The 20,096-nt window shown below is 56.1% G+C and overlaps 1 protein-coding gene and 1 pseudogene across 2 annotated transcripts in view; both read left to right on the top strand.

The window, feature by feature from the left end:
- The window catches only part of SBK1 (SH3 domain binding kinase 1), a 53,785-nt gene extending 46,245 nt beyond the window's left edge, over positions 1-7,540 (top strand). For both annotated transcript variants that reach the window (XM_059692446.1, XM_059692445.1), the window contains exons 2-4: positions 1,182-1,414; positions 2,602-2,804; positions 4,164-7,540. In XM_059692446.1, the coding sequence (XP_059548429.1) occupies positions 1,189-1,414; positions 2,602-2,804; positions 4,164-4,982 (1,248 nt within the window). In that variant the 5' untranslated portion in view covers positions 1,182-1,188 and the 3' untranslated portion in view covers positions 4,983-7,540. The remainder of the gene's footprint in view (positions 1-1,181; positions 1,415-2,601; positions 2,805-4,163) is intronic.
- An 853-nt stretch (positions 7,541-8,393) lies between these two features.
- Positions 8,394-8,905, top strand: LOC132232480 (pterin-4-alpha-carbinolamine dehydratase-like; annotated as a pseudogene).
- The last annotated feature ends 11,191 nt before the right edge of the window (positions 8,906-20,096 follow it).

The following is a 20,096-nucleotide window of genomic DNA, read 5'->3' as shown; positions in this document are numbered from 1 at the left end:
TATAAGCTGTGGTGGGTGTGTGGCCATATCTGCACCACCTGCCAGAGTGTTTGTTCTGAGACTGTGGCTGATGTATTTGATAACATGACCTCTGCCCTCAGACCTGGTCTTCCCCACTCCTGCCTTATTTTTGTCTACAGCCCATACCCCCTTTTCTCGTAATGTATACTTCATCTGTTCACCAGGTGTATTACCCACCTCCCGGAAGGTAAGTCCCCTGAGGCAGGATTCTTACCTGTGTGTCCAGTGCAGTGTCCCCAGGGCCCTGTGGCACCTGGTCAAGGGCAGGTGCTGATCAGCACTGTGAATGGGACCACTTCTGTGAACTCTGTCCCTGGCGTGCCTTTCTCTCTTTCTCTCTCTCTCTCTCTCTCTCTCTCTCTCTCTCTCTCTCTCTCTCTCTCATTTGATGCTGAATTTATTGCGGGGCCGGAAGCTTTTGTTCCTTCCATTCCTTCTGGGACATCTTTTCTCCTGTGCACTCCTCCTCCACTGGTGTAGGAGCCGCCTGCCCTTTCTCAGCAGGGCCCTCTCAGTGCGGCAGGGAGAGCTCGTGCGGGTTAACCCGCCGTGAGCTCTGTACGTTCTGCCCGCATCTTGGCGGCTTTGTTCACCTGGATGTGCTCGATGACCAGATAATCTACATCTGAGCCCTTGCGCGCTGCATTACTCTCTGCATTTTTAAGCACATGCAGCAAAAATTCAGCACTCCGTTTTGGCCACCGGCCCCGTGTCCAGCCCCACGGTTTGGCCTGGGCACGCCTGCCAGCTCCATCATTGTAACGACGAATGGCACACATTGCTTCTGTAGAGTGAACATGAAGATTTGAACCTCTTGATTTGCATGATTTTGTGGGGTTTTCTGGGTCAGCTGAATAGCAAACCACTTCTGGAGGTCACCTCTAGCTGCTCTGAGGAAGAGTTATGGCGTCTTTGTGTCAGTACCATCCCTGACACTGGGTCTGGATGACAGCAGGAGACAGATAGGCTGGCACTACCCAAGTGGGGGGTGCCAGCTCAGCTGGTCCAGAAGCTTTGGGGAAGGTAATGCAGCAAAGATGCTTGTTGCCCATTGTGGTCATCCTGGGCCTGGCACCTGGCCTCCAGGGGTTCTAGGTGCTGGGGAGGGAAAAGGTAGGTGGAGAATGGGTCCTGACCTGATGCCACACCCCCCACAACAGGGAGAAGATGAGCGTGGGCTGCCCAGAGCCCGAGCCACCCCGCGCTCTGCCCTGCTGTGGGCCAGGGACGGCCCTTGGGCTGGGGGCAGGCGTGCCCCTCCTCACTGAAGACATGCAGGCCCTGACCCTCCGCACCCTGGCTGCTAGCGACGTCACCAAGCACTACGAACTGGTGCGGGAGCTGGGTAAAGGCACCTATGGGAAGGTTGACCTGGTGGCCCACAAGGGCACAGGTGAGTATCTGTAAGGCGGCTGGTGTCATGGCTTGGGTGGGGACTTAGCTGGGGCTCTCAGGGGCTCTCTGCGGGGGCCAGGAGGCTAGCAGGGAGGAGAGGCAGTGGTCCCGGTGAAGAGGATGCAGCCTAGGACATCTGGAGCTCAGGAGGAGGCCAAGGTCAGGCTGGTGGTGGTGGGAGAATCACCAGCATATCAGTGATAGCTGGCCCCAGGGAGATGGGCAGACTGTGGGTCCTCCAGAACAGGGCACCTGCTTTGAGGAGGGTGGGCGATGACCCTGTGAGAACAGCGTGGCAAGCTCCGTTCCTCAGAGAGTTTCAGTCAAGGTCATGCAGAGGGTTTGAGCTAGGATGAGGCCCCAGTCCTCAGGTCCAGAGCCTTCTCACTTAACCACAGAACTTGCTGCCTTCCCCACACTGTAGGCTCACAGCAGTGCCCACTCAGTCGCAGATGGGGTCTGCATGAGCTCCCACACTTGCACACACCTGGGGCAGGGGGCTCTATGCCGACTGAAGGCAACAGGAAGGTCACTGGACATGAGGTCACCTGAGCTTCGCCACCTGCTTGCTGTGTGACCTTAGGCACGTGACTTAACCTCTCTGTGCCCAGGTTTCATCCTCTGTAAAATGGGGTAGCATTAGTGCCCAGTTCATAGGATCACTGTGAGGAGTCAGTTGTGAATGTGAATTGCTGAAGGCAAGGCAAGTGCTCTGTGGATACACAGGTGCCTGCCCAAGCACACAGTCAGAGATACTAGTATGTGCCTTGCAGGCCCTCGCCTCCCTGTGTTTAATTCCTTCTCATTCATTCATCCATTAAACAAACATTCGTTGAGCACCTACTGTGCACCAGACTCCTGTAGGCACTGGAGATGTAGCAATAAACAAAACAAAGGTCCCTGCTCTTGGGAAGTTGTGTTCTTGTTGGGGGAGACAAACGCGCTACGTAAGTCTAGTATGTCAGGAGGAAAATGAAACGATGGGGCAGCTGCAGGCTGGGTGCAGAGGACCCAGCTCGAGCCCTGACTGGCTGCACGGCCTTTGGCAAGTGCTTTCCCTTCGCTGGCTCTGCCCTCTGGGACCCCATTGTGCCTTGTGCCTGGGACAGGCTGTGCAGACAGGCATGGGTGGTGTCAAGTGCAGGAGGGCAGGAGCGGGGGCCTTCACCACTGTTGCCCTGCCAGGCATGAAAATGGCGCTGAAATTTGTGAACAAGAGCAAAACCAAGCTGAAGAACTTCCTGCGGGAGGTGAGCATCACCAACAGCCTCTCCTCCAGCCCCTTCATCATCAAGGTCTTTGACGTGGTGTTTGAGACCGAGGACTGCTACGTCTTTGCCCAGGAGTATGCGCCCGCTGGGGACCTGTTCGACATCATTCCTCCGCAGGTACCTGGGGCGGTGGCTGAGGATGGGGAGCCGGTCTCCAGGGCCCCAGAGTGTGGGTTGGGAGGAGCCAGGCCACTCATTTACTCCATGAGTATTTACTGAGCCGCTGCTGGGAGGGCAGGGACTCACAGTGAACAAGACCAAGGTCCGGTCCTGGTCCCCTCGGGGACACAGACACTGGGCTATGAGCCAGATGACAGGCTGCGATGAGCACTGGGAGGAGCCGCTAGAGTGAGGGATGAGGGCCCGCAGCGGCCTCTGCAGCTGCAAAGGACCCGGTGGAGGCACCGAAAGGGAGGACAGGGCCGCAGAGGCTCCCAGAGCAGCTGCCGAGGGGGGAAGCAGGAGGGTCCCGGCACCGGCTTTGCTGCTGGCCGTGCCAGGTTTGAACCTGCTCTGCCGCCTACTGATCAGTGACTAGGTCAGTGGTTCTCAACCTTCCGAATGCCGTGACCCTTTCATACAGCTCCTCATGTTGTGGTGACCCCCAACCATAAAATTATTTTCGTTGAAACTTCATAACTGTAATGTTGCTACTGTTATGAATCGTAATATAAATATCTGATATGCAGGATGTATTTTCTTTTCTTTTTTTTATATTTTATTGATTTTTTACAGAGAGGAAGGGAGAGAGATAGAGAGTTAGAAACATCGATGAGAGAGAAACATCGATCAGCTGCCTCCTGCACACCTCCTACTGGGGATGTGCCCGCAACCCAGGCACATGCCCCTGACCGGAATCGAATCAGGGACCCTTCAGTCCGCAGGCCGTCGCTCTATCCACTGAGCCAAACCGGTTTCGGCAGGATGTATTTTCATTGTTACAAATTGAACATAATGAAAGCATAGTGATGAATCACAAAAACAATATGTAATTATATATGTGTTTTGCGATGGTCTTAGGCGACCCCTGTGAAAGGGTCGTTCGACCCCCAAAGGGGTCGCGACCCACAGGTTGAGAACCGCTGGACTAGGTCTCTCCCAGCCTCGGGGTCCCTACAAGAGAAATGGGCGTAATAGGAGCCCCTGTGGAGTTGGTGAGACAGGACAGATAGGGTGCTTCACACAGCAGGTGGCCCGTGGTAGGTGCTCAGTACCGCCTGTCGCTGCAGTTACTGGGGAAAGGGCCAGACAGGGACCAGAGATAACCCGGTCGGTGCGGGAGAGCGGCAGGCGCTGGGGGTAATGGGGGTGGGACCAGAGTGGCAGCTCTGGCGGAGGGGAGGGGAGGGGAGGGGAGGGGAGGGGAGGGGAGGGGAGGGGAAAGGTGTGGGCGGGAGGTGGAAGGAGAAGGACCGAGTTGGGGGCGGGGCCGGCGGCCCTGAACGCGCCCCCTCCCCCGCCCCCGCCCCCGCCCAGGTGGGGCTCCCCGAGGACACGGTGAAGCGCTGCGTGCAGCAGCTGGGCCTGGCGCTGGACTTCATGCACGGGCGGCAGCTGGTGCACCGCGACATCAAGCCCGAGAACGTGCTGCTGTTCGACCGCGAGTGCCGCCGCGTGAAGCTCGCCGACTTCGGCATGACGCGCCGCGTGGGCTGCCGCGTGAAGCGGGTCAGCGGCACCATCCCGTACACGGCGCCCGAGGTGTGCCAGGCGGGCCGCGCCGACGGGCTGGCCGTGGACACGGGCGTGGACGTGTGGGCCTTCGGCGTGCTCATCTTCTGCGTGCTCACCGGCAACTTCCCGTGGGAGGCGGCCTCGGGCGCCGACGCCTTCTTCGAGGAGTTCGTGCGCTGGCAGCGCGGCCGCCTGCCGGGGCTGCCGTCGCAGTGGCGCCGCTTCACCGAGCCGGCGCTGCGCATGTTCCAGCGGCTGCTGGCGCTCGAGCCCGAGCGGCGCGGCCCGGCCAAGGAGGTCTTCCGCTTCCTCAAGCACGAGCTCACGTCCGAGCTGCGGCGCCGGCCCTCGCACCGCGCCCGCAAGGCCCCGGGGGACCGCCCGCCCGCCGGGCCGCTGCGCCTCGAAGCGCCCGGGCCGCTCAAGCGCACGGTGCTGACCGAGAGCGGCAGCGGCTCCCGGCCCCCGCCCCCGGCTGTCGGGCCCGTGCCCGTGCCCGTGCCCGTGCCCGTGCCCGAGGCTGGGCTGGCGCCCCCGGGCCCGCCTGGCAGGACCGACGGCCGCCCGGACAAGAGCAAAGGGCAGGTGGTGCTGGCCACGGCCATCGAGATCTGCGTCTGAGCCGCCCTGCCGCCCTCGGGCCGGGCGCCGGTTCCTGGGCACGCAGCCGGCTGGGCGCTGGAGCCGCCCCGGGCCCCGACAGGCGGGTGGCGGCGGCGGTGGAGGGAGTAGTAGTAGTCTAGGCAGGACGGCAGCCCAGCCCCGGCGCCCGCCCATCGTTTGAAGGGCTGGGGATAGACACCAAGGCCTCTGGCCTGGCCTGTGGCGCCCATAGGAGCCAAGCCCCACAGACCCGAGCGTTCGGAGGCCCCCTGACACCTGGAGCAAGGGAGCTTGCGGGTGGACTCCCCAACACCTCCCTGACCCCCAGAACCTCGACTAGTCGCCCCTGGCCCTTCGCACCCCCTGGCAGAGCATCCCCCAGCCCCGCCCCAGTCCTGCCCTCCTGCCCCTGACACACCCTGGGCACAGAAAGGGACAGGAGTGTTGGGGCAGAGAAGAGGCTGAGGCCCCTGGGCGCTGCTGGAAGGAGGACAATGAGCTGGGAGCAGGGTGCTGCTCACCTGCATCCTGCGGGCTCCCGGGAGGCTGGAGGGGAAGGGCCGGCCCCTTGCAAAATGTAGCAAATGTCTGGGTGTTGCAAAGTCTGTGCCCAGGCACAGGCCCTAGGAACCCAGTGACTCCCCCACCCATTCTGATGAGGACGCCGATCGCAGGAGGGCAGCTTGCCCTGGGCCACCAGACCTGAGAGGTGGAGGTCCCGTAGCCCTCACTCTCCTCCTCAGAGGGCAGAAGGGCTCCCAGGGCAGGGACCCCGGCACCCCTAGGGTAGGGGAGTGTAGAGCCCAAGGCAGGGCCCAGCTCCCCTGCCCGCCACACCTTCCCCAGGCCCAGGGAACCTCTCAGATCCCCCCAGTCCTGGCTGCCCAGCCCAGAGAGTGCCCTGGCTGGCGGTGAGGTGATTGGTGCCAGAAATTCCCCTGGGTCTCCGCTGGGTCAGCCTCGGCCAGCCCTGTCCCCACGGCGCACATTTCCGGTCCTGGCTGTGACGCTGCGGGTGTGAGAACGGGTGCCGAGGAAACAGCAGGGCGTGGGTGTGCTGTGTGAGCGCACAGAGTGCACACGTGTGCGTGTAGCCTTGTGTGTCGAGTGACTGCGTCAGAGGCCTCAGCAACTCCTCCCTGCTCCAGGGCTCCTGCCGGGCAGCTGCCGGAGGGCACCAGGCCTGCTTCTCACCACCCCCTCAGGGAATCCGCCAGGAGGCACCCGCAGGCCGGTTCAGGCCCCGGGCAGCACAACCGCGGAGAGGAGCCCAGCCTCACCCAGGGCTCCCTCATCGCCCGGCCCGCTGTGGAGGCCCAGGACCTGCAATAACCTCAACATGGTGAGGCTGCCCCTCTGCCTGGCAGGGCACCATTCACCACCATGCGCCCCACCTGCCAGGTCCCTTCTGGCCATTGGAGGGGGCTCTGTAATGGGCCAGGCTGACCAGAGGAGCCCCGACCACCCTCTGGCCTGGAGCCCCCCTCCATTCACCCCTTATTCCCACCGCACAAAAGGGCTATAGGTCCCCCTGCCCTGCCTGGGTCCAGTTTACAAACAGGTTGCCCCAGGGCCTGGCCCCCACCCCTCGGTGTGCGCCCTCTCAAGACCCACCTCGCCAGCAGGCATCGGGGCCTCCACACGCCAGGTAAGTAGCAAACCCCTTCTTTCACCAAGGGCCAAGGCCCGTCACTGCCCCGGACCCCGGACCCCGGAGCCCACCACCGGCACCTCTCCTTTTGCCTTAGGCCTTTCGACATCCTGTCTCCTGCAATAACAAGGAAGCGAGATTCCAAGTAGATGTCCCTCGTGCGTCCTCTCCCTCTCTCTGTTGAGATCCTCGTCTTAGTAGCTGGGATGTTAGCGCCGGGAAGGGACGGTAGTTGTGTGGCCCAGCATCGTCAGGGCACAGCGGGGCAGGGACGCTGACTCAGCAGGGCTGGAACCAGGGCTGCTCCGCTGTGGCCGCGGCTGCCCCGGCTGGCTGCGCTGCGGGTTGGTTGGGACCCTTTGCCCCTTAGGAGAGGTGTTGGTCACAGATGTTTACCTCAGTTTATGTCACTGTCGAAGAAACAAAAAAATAAATAGCAAAAAGTAACACCGTAGACATGAAGACTTAGAAAACAACAAAAAAAAACTTTAAAGAATCCTCCCCTTGCTATTCCTCTGTGAGGTGTGTGTGTGTGTGCGCGCGCGCGCCCCACGTCTCTGTCCCGCCCTGGGCAGGCCCCCTGTCCTTTGGTGCTTCCCAGAGGCCCCTCTGAGCTGGCCTGTAGGGTGTGGGGAGCCCCCTGGCAGGAGGCAGGGCCACAAGTTAGCTAGCGGGTCTGCCAGGCCCCTGAGCAGAGCCTCAAGGCCACCGATGCTCCCTGAGCCGCTCGCTGTGGCCGATGGGACAGTTGTGGTGGCATCGTAGCCAGGCTCAGGGCCTGGGTGGGACCCCCCAGCCCCACATATATTGACCCCCTCCCCATGTGTTTGTAAATACTCTGGCATCCTTTGGCCCTGAGGAGGTTTTTAAATGTGTTATTCTCTATCTTGACAATTGCTATAAAATAAAAAATTCAGAAAAATTACCACTGGGTGGCTCTCTTGTCTCAGATACAGGGCAGTGGGGTCCGCAGAATTACTCTGGAAACGGAAAACGTGACAAGTGTCTGCAGTCGGGCAGCTACTCCAGGCCTCCTGCGACCTCAGACCTAGAGGAGGCTCAGGCAGGGCCTGAGCATGAGGCGAGCAAGGACCCTGGGTCTGGGGGAGGGTGGGGAGTGGCCCCTGCCTGGGGGGGCTCCTCACCCTGCGCCCTCCGGAGCTCTCCAGGCTCAGCAGCCAGCGTGAGTCTGGCCACAGATTAGACGGTGAAACCCTCCAGTGCCCCAAGGCCCCAGCCTCACCCCTACTCCTCTCCCCTGTGCGGCCTCCCACCACATTGCTCTCACCCACAGCCTGGACCCTTGTCTTGGACTCTCCCCGACCTCCCGAAACCCCTCCCTCCAGGTCCCACTCACAGGTGAACTCCTGGGTGCCCCCCAGGGTACAGGCGCTGCCTTACGCTGAGCACTCAATGCCCCGTGTCTGTCTCCGCCCCTCCCCACCAGATGGGCGTTCCCTAGGAACAGTCAGTGCTGGCCTGGCTGTGTGGCTCCGTTGTTTGGGCGCCATCCCGGGCACTGAGAGGTTGCAGGTTCGATTCCCGGTCAGGGCACATGCCTGGGTTTCGGGCTCCATCCCCAGTGGTGGTGGTGGGGCGGAGGGTGCAGGGGGCAGCTGGTCCATGTTTCACTCTCTGACATTGATATTTCTCTTTCTCCCTCTCCCTCTCTCTCTAAAAAGAAATAAAAACATTTAAAAAAAAAGGACAGTCAGTATTTGGCAAATTGTTACTCCCCTCCCTGGCACGTGACAGCCCCCCTCCCCCCAATTTGTCAAATGAGTGAGTGAATGCCCAGTGCTATTAGGGGCTCAGGGTACAGCAAGAAACAAGACAAATGGTCTGTCCCCTGCAACTTATTTTCTAAAGAGGAAAATAGACGTTAAATAGGTTACACAGGGGCCAGCCCCAGCACGGCCCCGCCCGCCGGCCGCCCTGTGCACCCTGAACTGCACTTGCTCTCCGCACAGCCACCTGCTGCTCCCCCGCGCCCCCGCCATGCCCCGACGTGGCCGGCAAAGCCCACAGGCTGAGTGCTGAGGAGAGGGACCAGGGCTGCCAAACCTGAGGGCGGGGGCTGGAACGAGCGGGAAGGCCGAGACACATCTTCAAGCAGGTCCATTTCCAAGACTTCAGCCGGGCTCTTGGCTTCATGACAAGAGTGGCCCTGCAGCTGAGAAGCTGGACCGGCGTCCACATCACCCTGAGCACGTGCGTGTGCAGGCCTGTCGGACGGGACGTGAACCTGGCCAGCTTCATCCAACAAGTAGCAGTGACCATGACCTCTTGAATTCTTCAGGGAAAGGGGTCACTGAACTGGAAATCTAGAGAGAAAACAGGGGAGGCCCCCCCCCCTCAAATGCTGCTGCAGTCAAAATTGCCGTGTCCACCTTGCGGCCTCCATTCAGGGGTGAGTCCTTGCTGTGGAAAGAGATGCCAGCATCTCTGCCAACACCAGGAACTCAGACCGTTTCCCCCCACACGATGCCCTTCATCTTGGGGCCCTATTAAAGGCACCCTCGTTTGAGTAAGATCTTCCCATTCCTTACAGCTTCCCAGCAACAGTAATGACTTTCTTTCCAGGCCGTATTTTGCTCCCTTTCTAATTCATTACCCAAGAAACTGTGGTAGAAGCTGGGTCTAAGACAGAATCTTAGAAACTAGAACCCTAATGGCAACCCCCTCCTATGTGATAGAAACACATGCTCTTTATGCCTCAAATAAAACTTGTTTCTCTTGGGGGGAAAACAGTTTACATAATTATCTGTGAAATAGGAGTTGGGGGAAGGAAAGTGGGGGTGAGAGGGGAGATGAGGAAAAAAAATCCACTCAGACCAGATCAGAAGGTGAAGTACTCCTACCCAAGAATTTGATCTAAATCCTGTTATTTCAAAACATCTGCCAATTGGCTGCAATAAGGGCGGGTGCCTTCACTTAACAAGAATACTTGGACCCTGGCCCAGGAGCTCCGTTAGAGCATCATCCTGATGCGCCAAGGGTATGGGCTCCACCCCCTGGTCAGGGCACACACATCAACCCGTCGCCCTGGCCAGTGTTGCTCAGTGGAGAGAGCATCAGATCAGCCCATGCACGAAAGGGTCAAGAGTTTGATTGTGGGTCAGGTCAAGGGCACGTACTGGGTTGCAGGTCGATCCCAGCCCCAGGTGAGACACCTGCGGGTGGCAACCACTGCTGTGTCTCTCACATCAATGTTTCTCTCTCTCTTCACCTCCCTTCCTTCCACACTCTCAAAAAATCAATAGAAAAAATATCCTTGGGTGAGGATTAAAAAAAGAGAAACAATCAACCAATGAATGAATAAGTGGAACAACAAATCAATGTTTCTTTCTCTCTCTAAAATCAATCAAAAATATTTTTATTTTAAGATATATATATTTTTTAAGACAGAATACTTGGACTGTTAAAAGGTGGAGGGGAAATCTACAAATGCTAGCAATATCTCTGCATCCCTTGCTTGATGTGAAAATATCACCTTTCTTTCTAACTCCCACTGCGTCGGAGAAGGCCGGCCCTTACCACTAGGGGGCCTCAGTCTTCTGTGCTGCTGCTTCTGCTCGCCGCTCAGCATCACGGCTGACCTCAGGCATCCCCTAGGGCCGCGATTTTCAACCTTTTTCATCTCATGGCGCACAGAAACTAATTACTAGAATTTTGCTGATCTATAAAAAAATATAGGTATAATTTGGATTCATTCACACCAGATGGCTATGTGTTGGCTGTCGTCATTTGTCTATCTGACGCTCTAAGGGAAAAGAGGGGAGGGCCCCTGGCTAAGGAGTCAGGTATTGCATGTCTTAAAAGTTCTTGCAGCCACCGGTTGAAAAACCGCTACTCTGGGGTGTTATAGCCCACCTCCTGCCGGGCCCAAGGGGCTTGATCCGAAGGGTTCCCAGCCTCACCTACACGCTGTGTCAGAGCCAGCCCAGCCCCGTAGGCCCTTAGGTCTTTCCCTTTTGCCTGGGTCACCTCCCCTTGACCAGGAACGCTTCCCCCTGGGGGCACTTAGGTTCCTATAACATTGAACTTCAGGAGGAAAGGGCTTGTATTCTTGATTACTTTTCCCCCCAAGAAGCATCATGAGCCCAACTCCTCACCAGTGGCAGCTAAGCCTCAAGGGTCCCAGTGTAGCCGTCACACAGGGCGATGCATGCTACTCACTCACATCGCTGGGGGCGAGAGTCCCCAGACGGCATCTCTCGCACAAACGTGCAAAGCCCCACCCGCCCAGCTCGTGCCTGGTTCCGGGTGGAAATGTGGGCGTGAGGCGAGTAATTTAGAGGTATTTACTGGCAGCTGAGGGGATGAGAATGTTCGTCACCCAGCTTGGGTTACTGAGCTCCGGGGCAGTGGGGGAGGCCAGGGGGCTCCATTTGGGGACAAAGAAGGGCAGCCTTCAGGGGAGTTAGGCTGTATCGTTCACACACTGTACTGTACACTTGAAGTTTGCTCAGAGTATATGTATATCTTAAGTGTTCTCACCACAAAAAAATGAGGTGATGGATATACTTATTAGCTTGATTGTGCTGATCATTTCACAATATACACGAATATCAAAATATCCATTTGTATACCTTACATGGGTACAATCTTTATTTGTCCATTTTACCTCAGTCACGCAAAGAAGAAAAGGAACTGGTTGGCTGGGCACGGCCTGACTCTGGAGGCAGTGAGCCCAGCGTGGGAGCCCTCGGAGTTCAGGGAGGGGCCTGGCGTCCTCAGGAAGTGGCAAGGGGCTCCCTCCAGTCCTTCTATTTCAATGTTAAAGGAAAACGGAGGGTGGCTGCATAAGGTGGAGGATTGGGGCTGTTTAATTAAGGTTATGATAAGGACCATGGGATGCCAAGAATAATAGAAGATGTAGATAAGGACATCAGTTTTTGCCTGCTCAGCTCCAATTCCCCCCCTCTTTGGGTGACGGCACCCCACATTTCCCTTCCACGATTTTTTTTTAATTTTTTTATTGATTTCAGAGAGGAAGAGAGAAGGAGAGAGAGATAGAAACATCAATGATGAGAGAGAATCATTGATTGGCTGCCTCATTCACGCCCCACACTGGGGATGGAGCCCACAACCTGGGCATGTGCCTTGACCGGGAATCGAACCGTGACCTCCTGGTTCATAGGTTGACGCTCAACCACTGAGCCACGCCAGTCGGGCCCTTGCATGTTTTTGATCCATGTGGTCAAGTGGGGCTGGCTCTACCTCTTGGCTCCAAGGAGTGACCACGTGACCGAGGTCTGGCCAACCAGCCTCCTGCATCCTCTGAGCCTTGGAAATTGGCTCAGGCGTGGACATGCAACCTGGGTTAGGCAGCTCCTACACCTGTTCGGGAAGAAAGTGTTCTCTTTTCATGAGAGTTGCTAAGCTTGTGGATGTCAGCCAGGACCTGCTGGTAGCCATCTGTGCCACCACTGGGGGAGAGTCCAGCCAAGCATGCAACCTACAGAGTGAATGAACCAGGACCAAGAGCTGAGGAAAGATGGGTTCTGATCACATTATTTGAGCACAAGGATCCATGACTGAAATCAGATCTAAATGGGTTTTGCAGTTACATGAGTTGATATATTCTCACAAATCCATTTGCCAGGCCAGTGTGGTTCAGTGATTAAGCGTCCACCCATGAACCAAGAGATCCCTGGTTCAATTCCTGGTCAGGACACATGCCCAGGTTGCAGGCTTTACGCCCAGCAGGGGGCGTGCGGGAGGTAGCTGATTGACATATCTCATCGATGTTTCTAGCTCTCTATTCCTCTCCCTTGCTCTTTCTCTAAAACCAATAAAAACATATTTTTTTAAAAAAAAATCCATTTGAGCCCTAGCTGATTTGGCTCAGTGGATAGAGCGTCGGCCTGCAGACTGAAAGGTCCTGGGTTCAATTCCAGTCAAGGGCACATGCCCGGGTTGTGGGCTCCATCCCCAGTAGGGGGCGTGCAGGAGGCAGCCGATCGATGATTCTCTCATCATGGATGTTTCTCTCTCTCTCTTCCTCTCCCTTCCTCTCTGAAGTCAATAAAAATACCTTTAAAATTAAAGAAAACAACCTTGAGGCCCCGCCCCCCCCAGTAGGCGGGGCACTCGGACTAGCTGAGTTGCCCACTTGTGCTTTATGCCAAGTGTATTCTTTTTTATTATTTTTATTTTAAAAAAATATTTCGTTAACTTTAGAGAAGAGGAGGGGAGAGAGAGAGAGAGAGAGAGAGAGAGAGAGACGTTGATGTCTCCACACACACCTCAACTAGGGATCGAAGCAGCAACCCCAGTATGTGCCCTGACCTGGAATCAAATCCAACACCTTTTGGTGTACAGTTCAACACTCCAACCCAGCCACACCGTCCAAGGCCCAAATGCATTCTTAATAAGGCTACTTGCTTTGCCTCGTTTTGTTTTAATATATATTTTTATTGATTTCAGAGAGGACAGGAGAGGAGAGACATAGAAACATCTACACTAATAAAAGAGAAACATGGTCATTGGCGTACGACCGCTACCCTTTTCATTGGCTAATCAGCGAGATATGCAAATTAACTGTCAGCCAAGATGGCGGCCGGCAGCCAGGCAGCTTGAAACTAACATGAGGCTTGGTTGCCTCAGTGACGGAGGAAACCAGCGTTCCCGCCTGCCGCTGCCTCTGAGCAGGCAGTTTAAGAAACACTGTAACGAATACCACCGGACTTCAGCCAGCAGTTTCGCAACATTGTAAGCAAAGGCCAGAAACCTACTTTCAGCCGCAAGCCTCAAGGTAAAGCTGGCCCAGAATAAAAAAAAGAAAAAAGAAAAAAAGGAGCGGTTGGGAACTTCAGTCACTCCCAGCCTGAAAACAGCCCTCAGCCCCTCACCCAGACTGGCCAGGCACCCCAGTGAGGACCCCCACCCGGATCCAGGACACCCTTCAGGGCAAACCAGCTGGCCCCACCCATGCACCAGGCCTCTACCCTGTATAGTAAAAGGGTAATATGCCTCCCAGCACCGGGATCAGCGTGACAGGGGGCGGGGCCCCAACCCCCTGAGCAGCCCTGCTCTGTGCCTGATAAGGGGGAGCTCCCCAACCCCCCCCCCCCACGGGCCCTGCTCTGTGAGTGATGGGGTAGAGCCATAACCTCCCCATCGGCCCTGCCCTTAGTGTGAGAGTGGCGGTGCCCCAACCCCCTGATGGGCCCTGCTCTGTGTGTGATGGGGGCAGCGCCCCAACCCCCTGATTGGCCCTGCTCTGTGCATGACAGGGGGTGGCGCCGCAACCTCCCCATCGACCCTGCCTTGAGTGTGACAGGGGACGGTGCCCCAACCCCCCAATTGGCCCTAGCCTGATCGTGACTGAGGGTGGCATCGCAACCTCCCAATCTGCCCTGCTCTGTGCATGACGGGGCGGCGCCCCAACTCCCGAATCAGCCCTGCTCTGAGCCCGACCAGGGGCTGCACCCAGGGATTGGGCCTGCCCTCTGCCACCCGGGAGCAGGCCTAAGCCAGCAGGTTGTTATCTCCCGAGGGGTCCCAGACTGCAAGAGGGCACAGGCTGGGATGAGGGATCCCCCTCCCCCCCGAGTGCACAAAGAGAATCATTGATCGGCTGCCTCCTGCACGCCCCCTATTGGGGATCAAGTCTGCAACCCTGGCATGTGCCCTGACCAGGAATTGAACCATGACCTCCTGGTTCATGGGTTGATGCTCAGCCACTGAGCTAGGCCGGCGGGGCGCATGTCCCCTAATTTACTTCACCATCTTACTGTTAGTTACCGGAGTTACTTCTAGTTTTTCACTGTTACAAAAGATGCTGCAGTGAAATTCTTCATAGTCTTGCCTTTCTTTAGAGTAGCTCTTTTTTTCCCCCCCCATTAATCCTCACCTGAGGACATTTCCATTGGTTTTTAGAGAGGGGAAGGGAGAGAGAGAGGGAGAGAGAGAGAGAGAGAGAGAGAGAAACATCAGTGTGAGCGAGAAGCATCAATCGGGTGCCTCCCACACACGCCCCAACCAGGGCTGGGGATCAAACCTTCAACCTGGGTGTGTGCCCTGAAGGGGAGTGAAAGACCTTCGGTGTACGGGACGAAGCTCCAACCAACGGAGCCACAACGGCAGCGGCTGGAGCCGCCCTTCAGGAGAATTCCCAGAAGTACAATTTCTAGGCGGGACAATTGATAGGAACATTTTTACAGTCCTGGGGAAATGTGGCCAGATTGCTCCTCACAGAGCTGCACCTGCCTCTTTGGGGACCAGCCTGGCTCTGGTGCTTTAAAATGCTGAACCCCCGCAACAATCCTGGCTCCTAGGATAGCAGAGAACGGAGGGAGGCCTGGTCCCTGGAACATGAGGGCAGACTCTGCAGCCATTCTCTCTCTGGGGTCCCCAAACCCTCACCTCCTTCCTTCCAGCCTCAAAAGATGCCCCACGTTTCTCTGCTGTCGCCTGCTTCCCCTTCCACCCCTGGGACAAACAGTCTGAAGTGACTTCCTCAGTGACCTTGAGGTGCAGCGCTGGTTCCCTTCCTGGGGCGGCAACGGGGAAAGAGGCGTTTCTCTCCTAACCCACCCGCAGCGCCGGCTCTGTCCTGCCCCGGCCCCGCGTGGAACTCCGTGAGGATCCTGGAACGCAAGGTCTCAGCTCTCGGGCTGAGGCCAGAGCTGGTCACTGCAGCTCTTAACCCGGCTGCCCGTTAACATCACCTGCGTGGAGGGCTTTTTAAATATGTAAGGAGGAGAAACAAGGTGAGTGACCCCAGGAGGACAAAATCTGGCAAATGCAAACGTGGGGTATTCTACAGACAGCTGGGCTCCTCATGGAGTAAGCAGGTGGGAGAAGGAAATGGGGGGGGGGGCGCTCAGTGCTCCTCAAACTGGAGCACGAATGAGAATCTCCTGGTTACACAGGGTCCTGGCCCAGCCCAGAGTTCCGAGGCAGGAGGTCCAGAGTGCGGCCAACGCTGCGTGTTGTTTCCTTAAAATTTGCTTTTATGGATTCTACAGGGAGAGAAAGGGAGAGGGATGGAGAGAAGAAACATCAGTGAGATCAGCTGCCTCCTGCACTGGGGATGGAGCCCACAACCCAGGCTTGTGCCCTGACCAGGAATCAAACCAGGGACATCTTGGTTCATGGGTCAATGCTCAACCGCTGAGCCTCACCGGCCAGGCTGATGCTGCCTGTCAAGAGGTTCCGGGCACAGCTGGCCCCAAACCTCACCGCGAGTCACTTTCTGCACCACTGGAGACTGCGAAGACATCGCAGCCAGCTGCTGTGCACACAGCTTCCTGGGGCCTGGTTTGGAAAATAAGCATCTATAAAATGCCCTTTGGGAATTACTGGGTTCATTTGAACGTGGGCTCAATGCATCTTAGGAAATATGAGAGAACCATTGTTCCTTTTCTTGGGTATGATAATGGCTATGGGAGAAGTCCTTATTTTTAGCAGATTCATGCTGAAGTATGTAGGGGTTAAGTGTCATGATAGCTATCACTAACTTTTAAATGTTTCAGCAGGTCCCTACCCAGTTTTCTCAGTGGTTAGAGCGTCGGCCCATGGACTGACTGAAGGGTCCCAGGTTCAGTTCTGGTCGAGGGCAGCATGTACCTTGTTTGCAGGCTCAGCTCCCCGCCCCGGTCAGAGCAAGTACGGGAGGCAACCAATCAAAGTGAGAGACTCACATCCATGTTTCTCTCTCTGTCTCTCCCCCTCCCTTCCACTTTCTCTAAAAGTCAGTGGTAAGGATTAGCAATAAATAAAATAATATAAAATAATAAAATAAAATGTTTCAGCAAAATACATGCATATAGACAAAGCGCATGGCAAAATGGTAAAGATCCAATCAGGTGACAGCTAGCTGAGTGATCAGTGTGCCATTCCTTCAACTCTTCTATGTTTGGACAATTTAAAAATGAAAAGCTGCCCCCGCTGGTGTGGCTCAGTGGATAGAGTGTCGGCCTGGGAATGAAGGGTCCCAGGTTTGATTCCCGTCAAGGGCACATGCCCAGGTTGTGGGCTCCATCCCCAGTCGGGGGCGTGCAGGAGGCAACTAATCAATGATTCTCTCTCGTCGTTGATGTTTCTATTTCTCTCTCCCTCTCCCTTCCTCGCTGAAATCAATAAAAAATATTTAAAAAGGAAAGCTGGGGGTGGGCAGACAGCAGATGGGTGCTTTGAATGGTGGATGGGATGAGGCTGGCCCTTCTTGGCAGCCCCTCTGGTCCTATAAGGACCTCGGATTCCGTCCTGAGTGCACAACAGCCCTTGCAGGTTTCGAGCAGGGTGTGACATGATCTGATTTTTAAATGTGTAGCTGTTTTCCAGCGCTCCCCCTCCTGGGGCGCCGTTGCCCCTTCTCTCCCCCTCTCCTTCCTCCAGGCGGTCCCTGGGCCCCTCCCTTTGCTTCTGCAACTTGTTCCCTGAGCCCACACAGCCAGCTGGCTCGCTTCCACCTCTGTAACTTTCTAATAAACTTCTCTTATAAAAAAAAAAAAAAAAAACACGTGTAAAAGCTGTTTTCCTTTGAAGCCTGGCAAAATGAGCGGCATAGAAACGGTTGGCGGCCCAGCACCAGGAAGCTGCTCGTGTCTGCGTCAGGAAAGCAGAATCTAGGGACCGGACTGGACGCCAGAGCCCCCTCAGGCGCCGATCGCTGTGACTAAGCCTGGATGCTTGGGTTGATCCAGAATAATCTGAAACCAAACACTCACAACCAGGACAGGTGCTGCCGGGACAAAGTCAACCTGGCTCCTGGACCCAGGCTCTGTTCTCCCCGCAGCCCCCGGAGCCGCGGGGTTGTGGGGGGACAGCGCTCCCGCGGCTCCTGAGGCCGAGGCTGGCCCTCGGGGAAGGGGAAGCCATTAAACTGCAAGGACACGCTGTCGCACGCGGGACCTTCCCCCGGGACAGACAGACAGACAGACCCTGGCTCTGGAGGCCCAAGCAGGGAAACCTACCCTCCCAGGATTGCTGGTTTTCTTTCCACTTAACCGACTTCCCTGATGATATCAATGATCCATACGCGGTATAAAGACGAACGATAGTGTATAAAATTCTGAGAAAGTAGAGGCAGCCTGGGTCCCACGGCCGTGCCTGGTGACTGCGCCTCCCTATCCCTCTGTGAGGTGAGGCGCGAGCAGACCCAGACGCAGAGCCGCCATCGCTGGGGTCGCCCGCAGGGCCTGCTTGCGATGGGCAGACTTCGCCCTTCTTTGGGCTCACTGCCCACCCTCGTCCCTCCTCCCTGCGTCCCTCCCCTGGTGACCAAAGCCCACGGCGCCAGGCCAGCGCGGCCTCTCCTGCCTTCTCTAGCCCACGTGATCCCGCCCAGCACACAGATGCTGTGAAGGGGACTGCTTTTGTTTTACAAAGATGGGGTCCTTTTACCCACACCTCTCTCCGCTTCACTCTCCTCACTCCAGAACGCTCGGTGGCCTATGCCGAAGCCACTGGGATCCATGAGTCTAATTTATTCTGTCTCGGGCTGCATTGTTCTATGGTGCGGTTGTATCACAGTTCACTCAACCATTTCCTCAGGCGGACACACACGTCGTTTGCAGTTTCATGGTGTTTTTTTCCTTTTCTTTTAATTGATTTCAGAGAAAGAGAGAAACATCGATGGGGTTTGAACCCACAACCTGGGCCTGGGCCCTGACCGGGAATCAAACCCACCATCGTCTGGTTCGTGGGACAACGCTCCAGCCAGCTGAGCCGCACAGGCGAGGGCTGTTTGCAGTCTTTGCTGCTGTAAACCCTGCTACAATAATGCTTTAAAAACGCATTGGGACAGAATGAAATCTGAAAAATAATGGCTGAAACTTCCTAAGTTTGATGGAAACCATTAACCTGACCATCCAAGAATCTCAGCGAACATTATTATGGCATGCACACTCTGCTCAGAGTTGAGCCATACGGTGAAGTATTATTTCCTTTCCTTTCTGCACAGCCTTTTTCTCCTGTTATTATTTTTTTTTCATTGCTTAGAAAAATCTATGTAACTTATTAACTAGAGGCCCGGTGCACAAATTCGTGCACAGGTGGGGTCCCAAGAGAGGTGGGGGCAGGGGGGCGGGACATGATCGGCCCTCCGGGCGGTGGTGGGACACCCTTGCCAGTCCGGGATCCGGATCTGTCTCACTGACATTCGCACTGGTTGTCGGGAGCCACCTGGCTGCCACTTTTATATTGTTTCTTCCTTGCGGAGAGTCTAGGGAGGGGAAGTGGCTGCGGTGCCCGAGGCCAACTTTCAGGAGGCCAGTGGCGCTGTCTGGATCCTGCTGGCAACGCTGGTCTGTGGGTGCCTGGCCCATTCTCCAGAGATTGGACCTGCAGGACTACTGAGGAGTGAGTGGCTGCCAGTGGGCGGGTGGGCCACCAGGAGGGGCCTCAGCTGAGCGGTGCTCCTGCTGTGAGAGCGCACTGACCACCAGGGGGCAGCTCCTGCGTTGAGCGTCTGCCCTGGTGGTCAGTGCGCGTCATAGTGGCCAGTCATTCTGGTCGTTCTGGTCGTCCTGGTTGTTCCAATCATTCCTGTCATTCCGGTTGTTCTGGTTGTTCAGTCGCTTAGGCTTTTATATATATAGATAGATTCACCCCAAACTCAACAGCTGTTTAAACTGTTTCTCAAGATGTCCTGTTATATTAACTGGTTTACAAATTCAATCTTTAAAAAATCTCTGCTAGCGCTCCTGCCCTGCTCCCGTTTGGCCTGACTGCTCTCTGCCTGTTATCCCGGGGCCTTTCTCATCTCATCACTTCCCCCAGGAGTCCCTACCAACCCCCCTTTTTTAAATCCTCACCATGTTTTCACCGATTTGGGAGAGAGAGAAAGAAACATCAATGTGAGAGAGAAATATCAATCGGTTGTCTCCCATACACACCCTGGGGATCAAACCCCACAACCTGGGTATGTGCCCTGGCCAGGAATTGAACCCCCCACCTCTTGGTATGTGGGATGACACTCCAACCACTGAGCCACACGGGTCAGGGCTTCCCCTCTTTTTTTTAAAAAAAAATATTTTATTGATTTTTTTTTATGGAGAGGAAGGGAGAGGGATAGAGAGTTAGAAACATCGATGAGAGAGAAACATCGATCAGCTGCCTCCTGCACACCCCCTACTGGGGATGTGGCCGCAACTAAGGTACGTGCCCTTGACTGGAATCAAACCCGGGACCCTTCAGTCCGCAGGCCGACGCTCTATCCACTGAGCCAAACCAGTTAGGGCTGGGCTTCCCCTATTTTTAATGTTGGAGTTCCTATTCCTGTATCAAGTTCTATTCCTTCTACTTGGTTTTCTCTCTTACTTTAGTGGGTATAGCGCCAGCTCATTGGGACTTTAATTTGCTGCTCCCTGCTTCCTGGTGAAGTTGCTGTAGGGCCATGTGCTGTTGCTTCTCTGTGAACATTCTTCATACCCTCGGCCAATTTCCTTGTCACCGTGTGTCTCGTGGCTGTGGATCTGTAAGGAGTGTTCGCGCATTCCAGCCATGGCCCGCCATTCGCCTGCCAG

This window comes from Myotis daubentonii, chromosome 4 (assembly GCF_963259705.1).
Source record: "Myotis daubentonii chromosome 4, mMyoDau2.1, whole genome shotgun sequence".
NCBI lineage: Eukaryota > Metazoa > Chordata > Mammalia > Chiroptera > Vespertilionidae > Myotis > Myotis daubentonii.
This window is presented reverse-complemented; position numbering and strand designations above follow the sequence as displayed.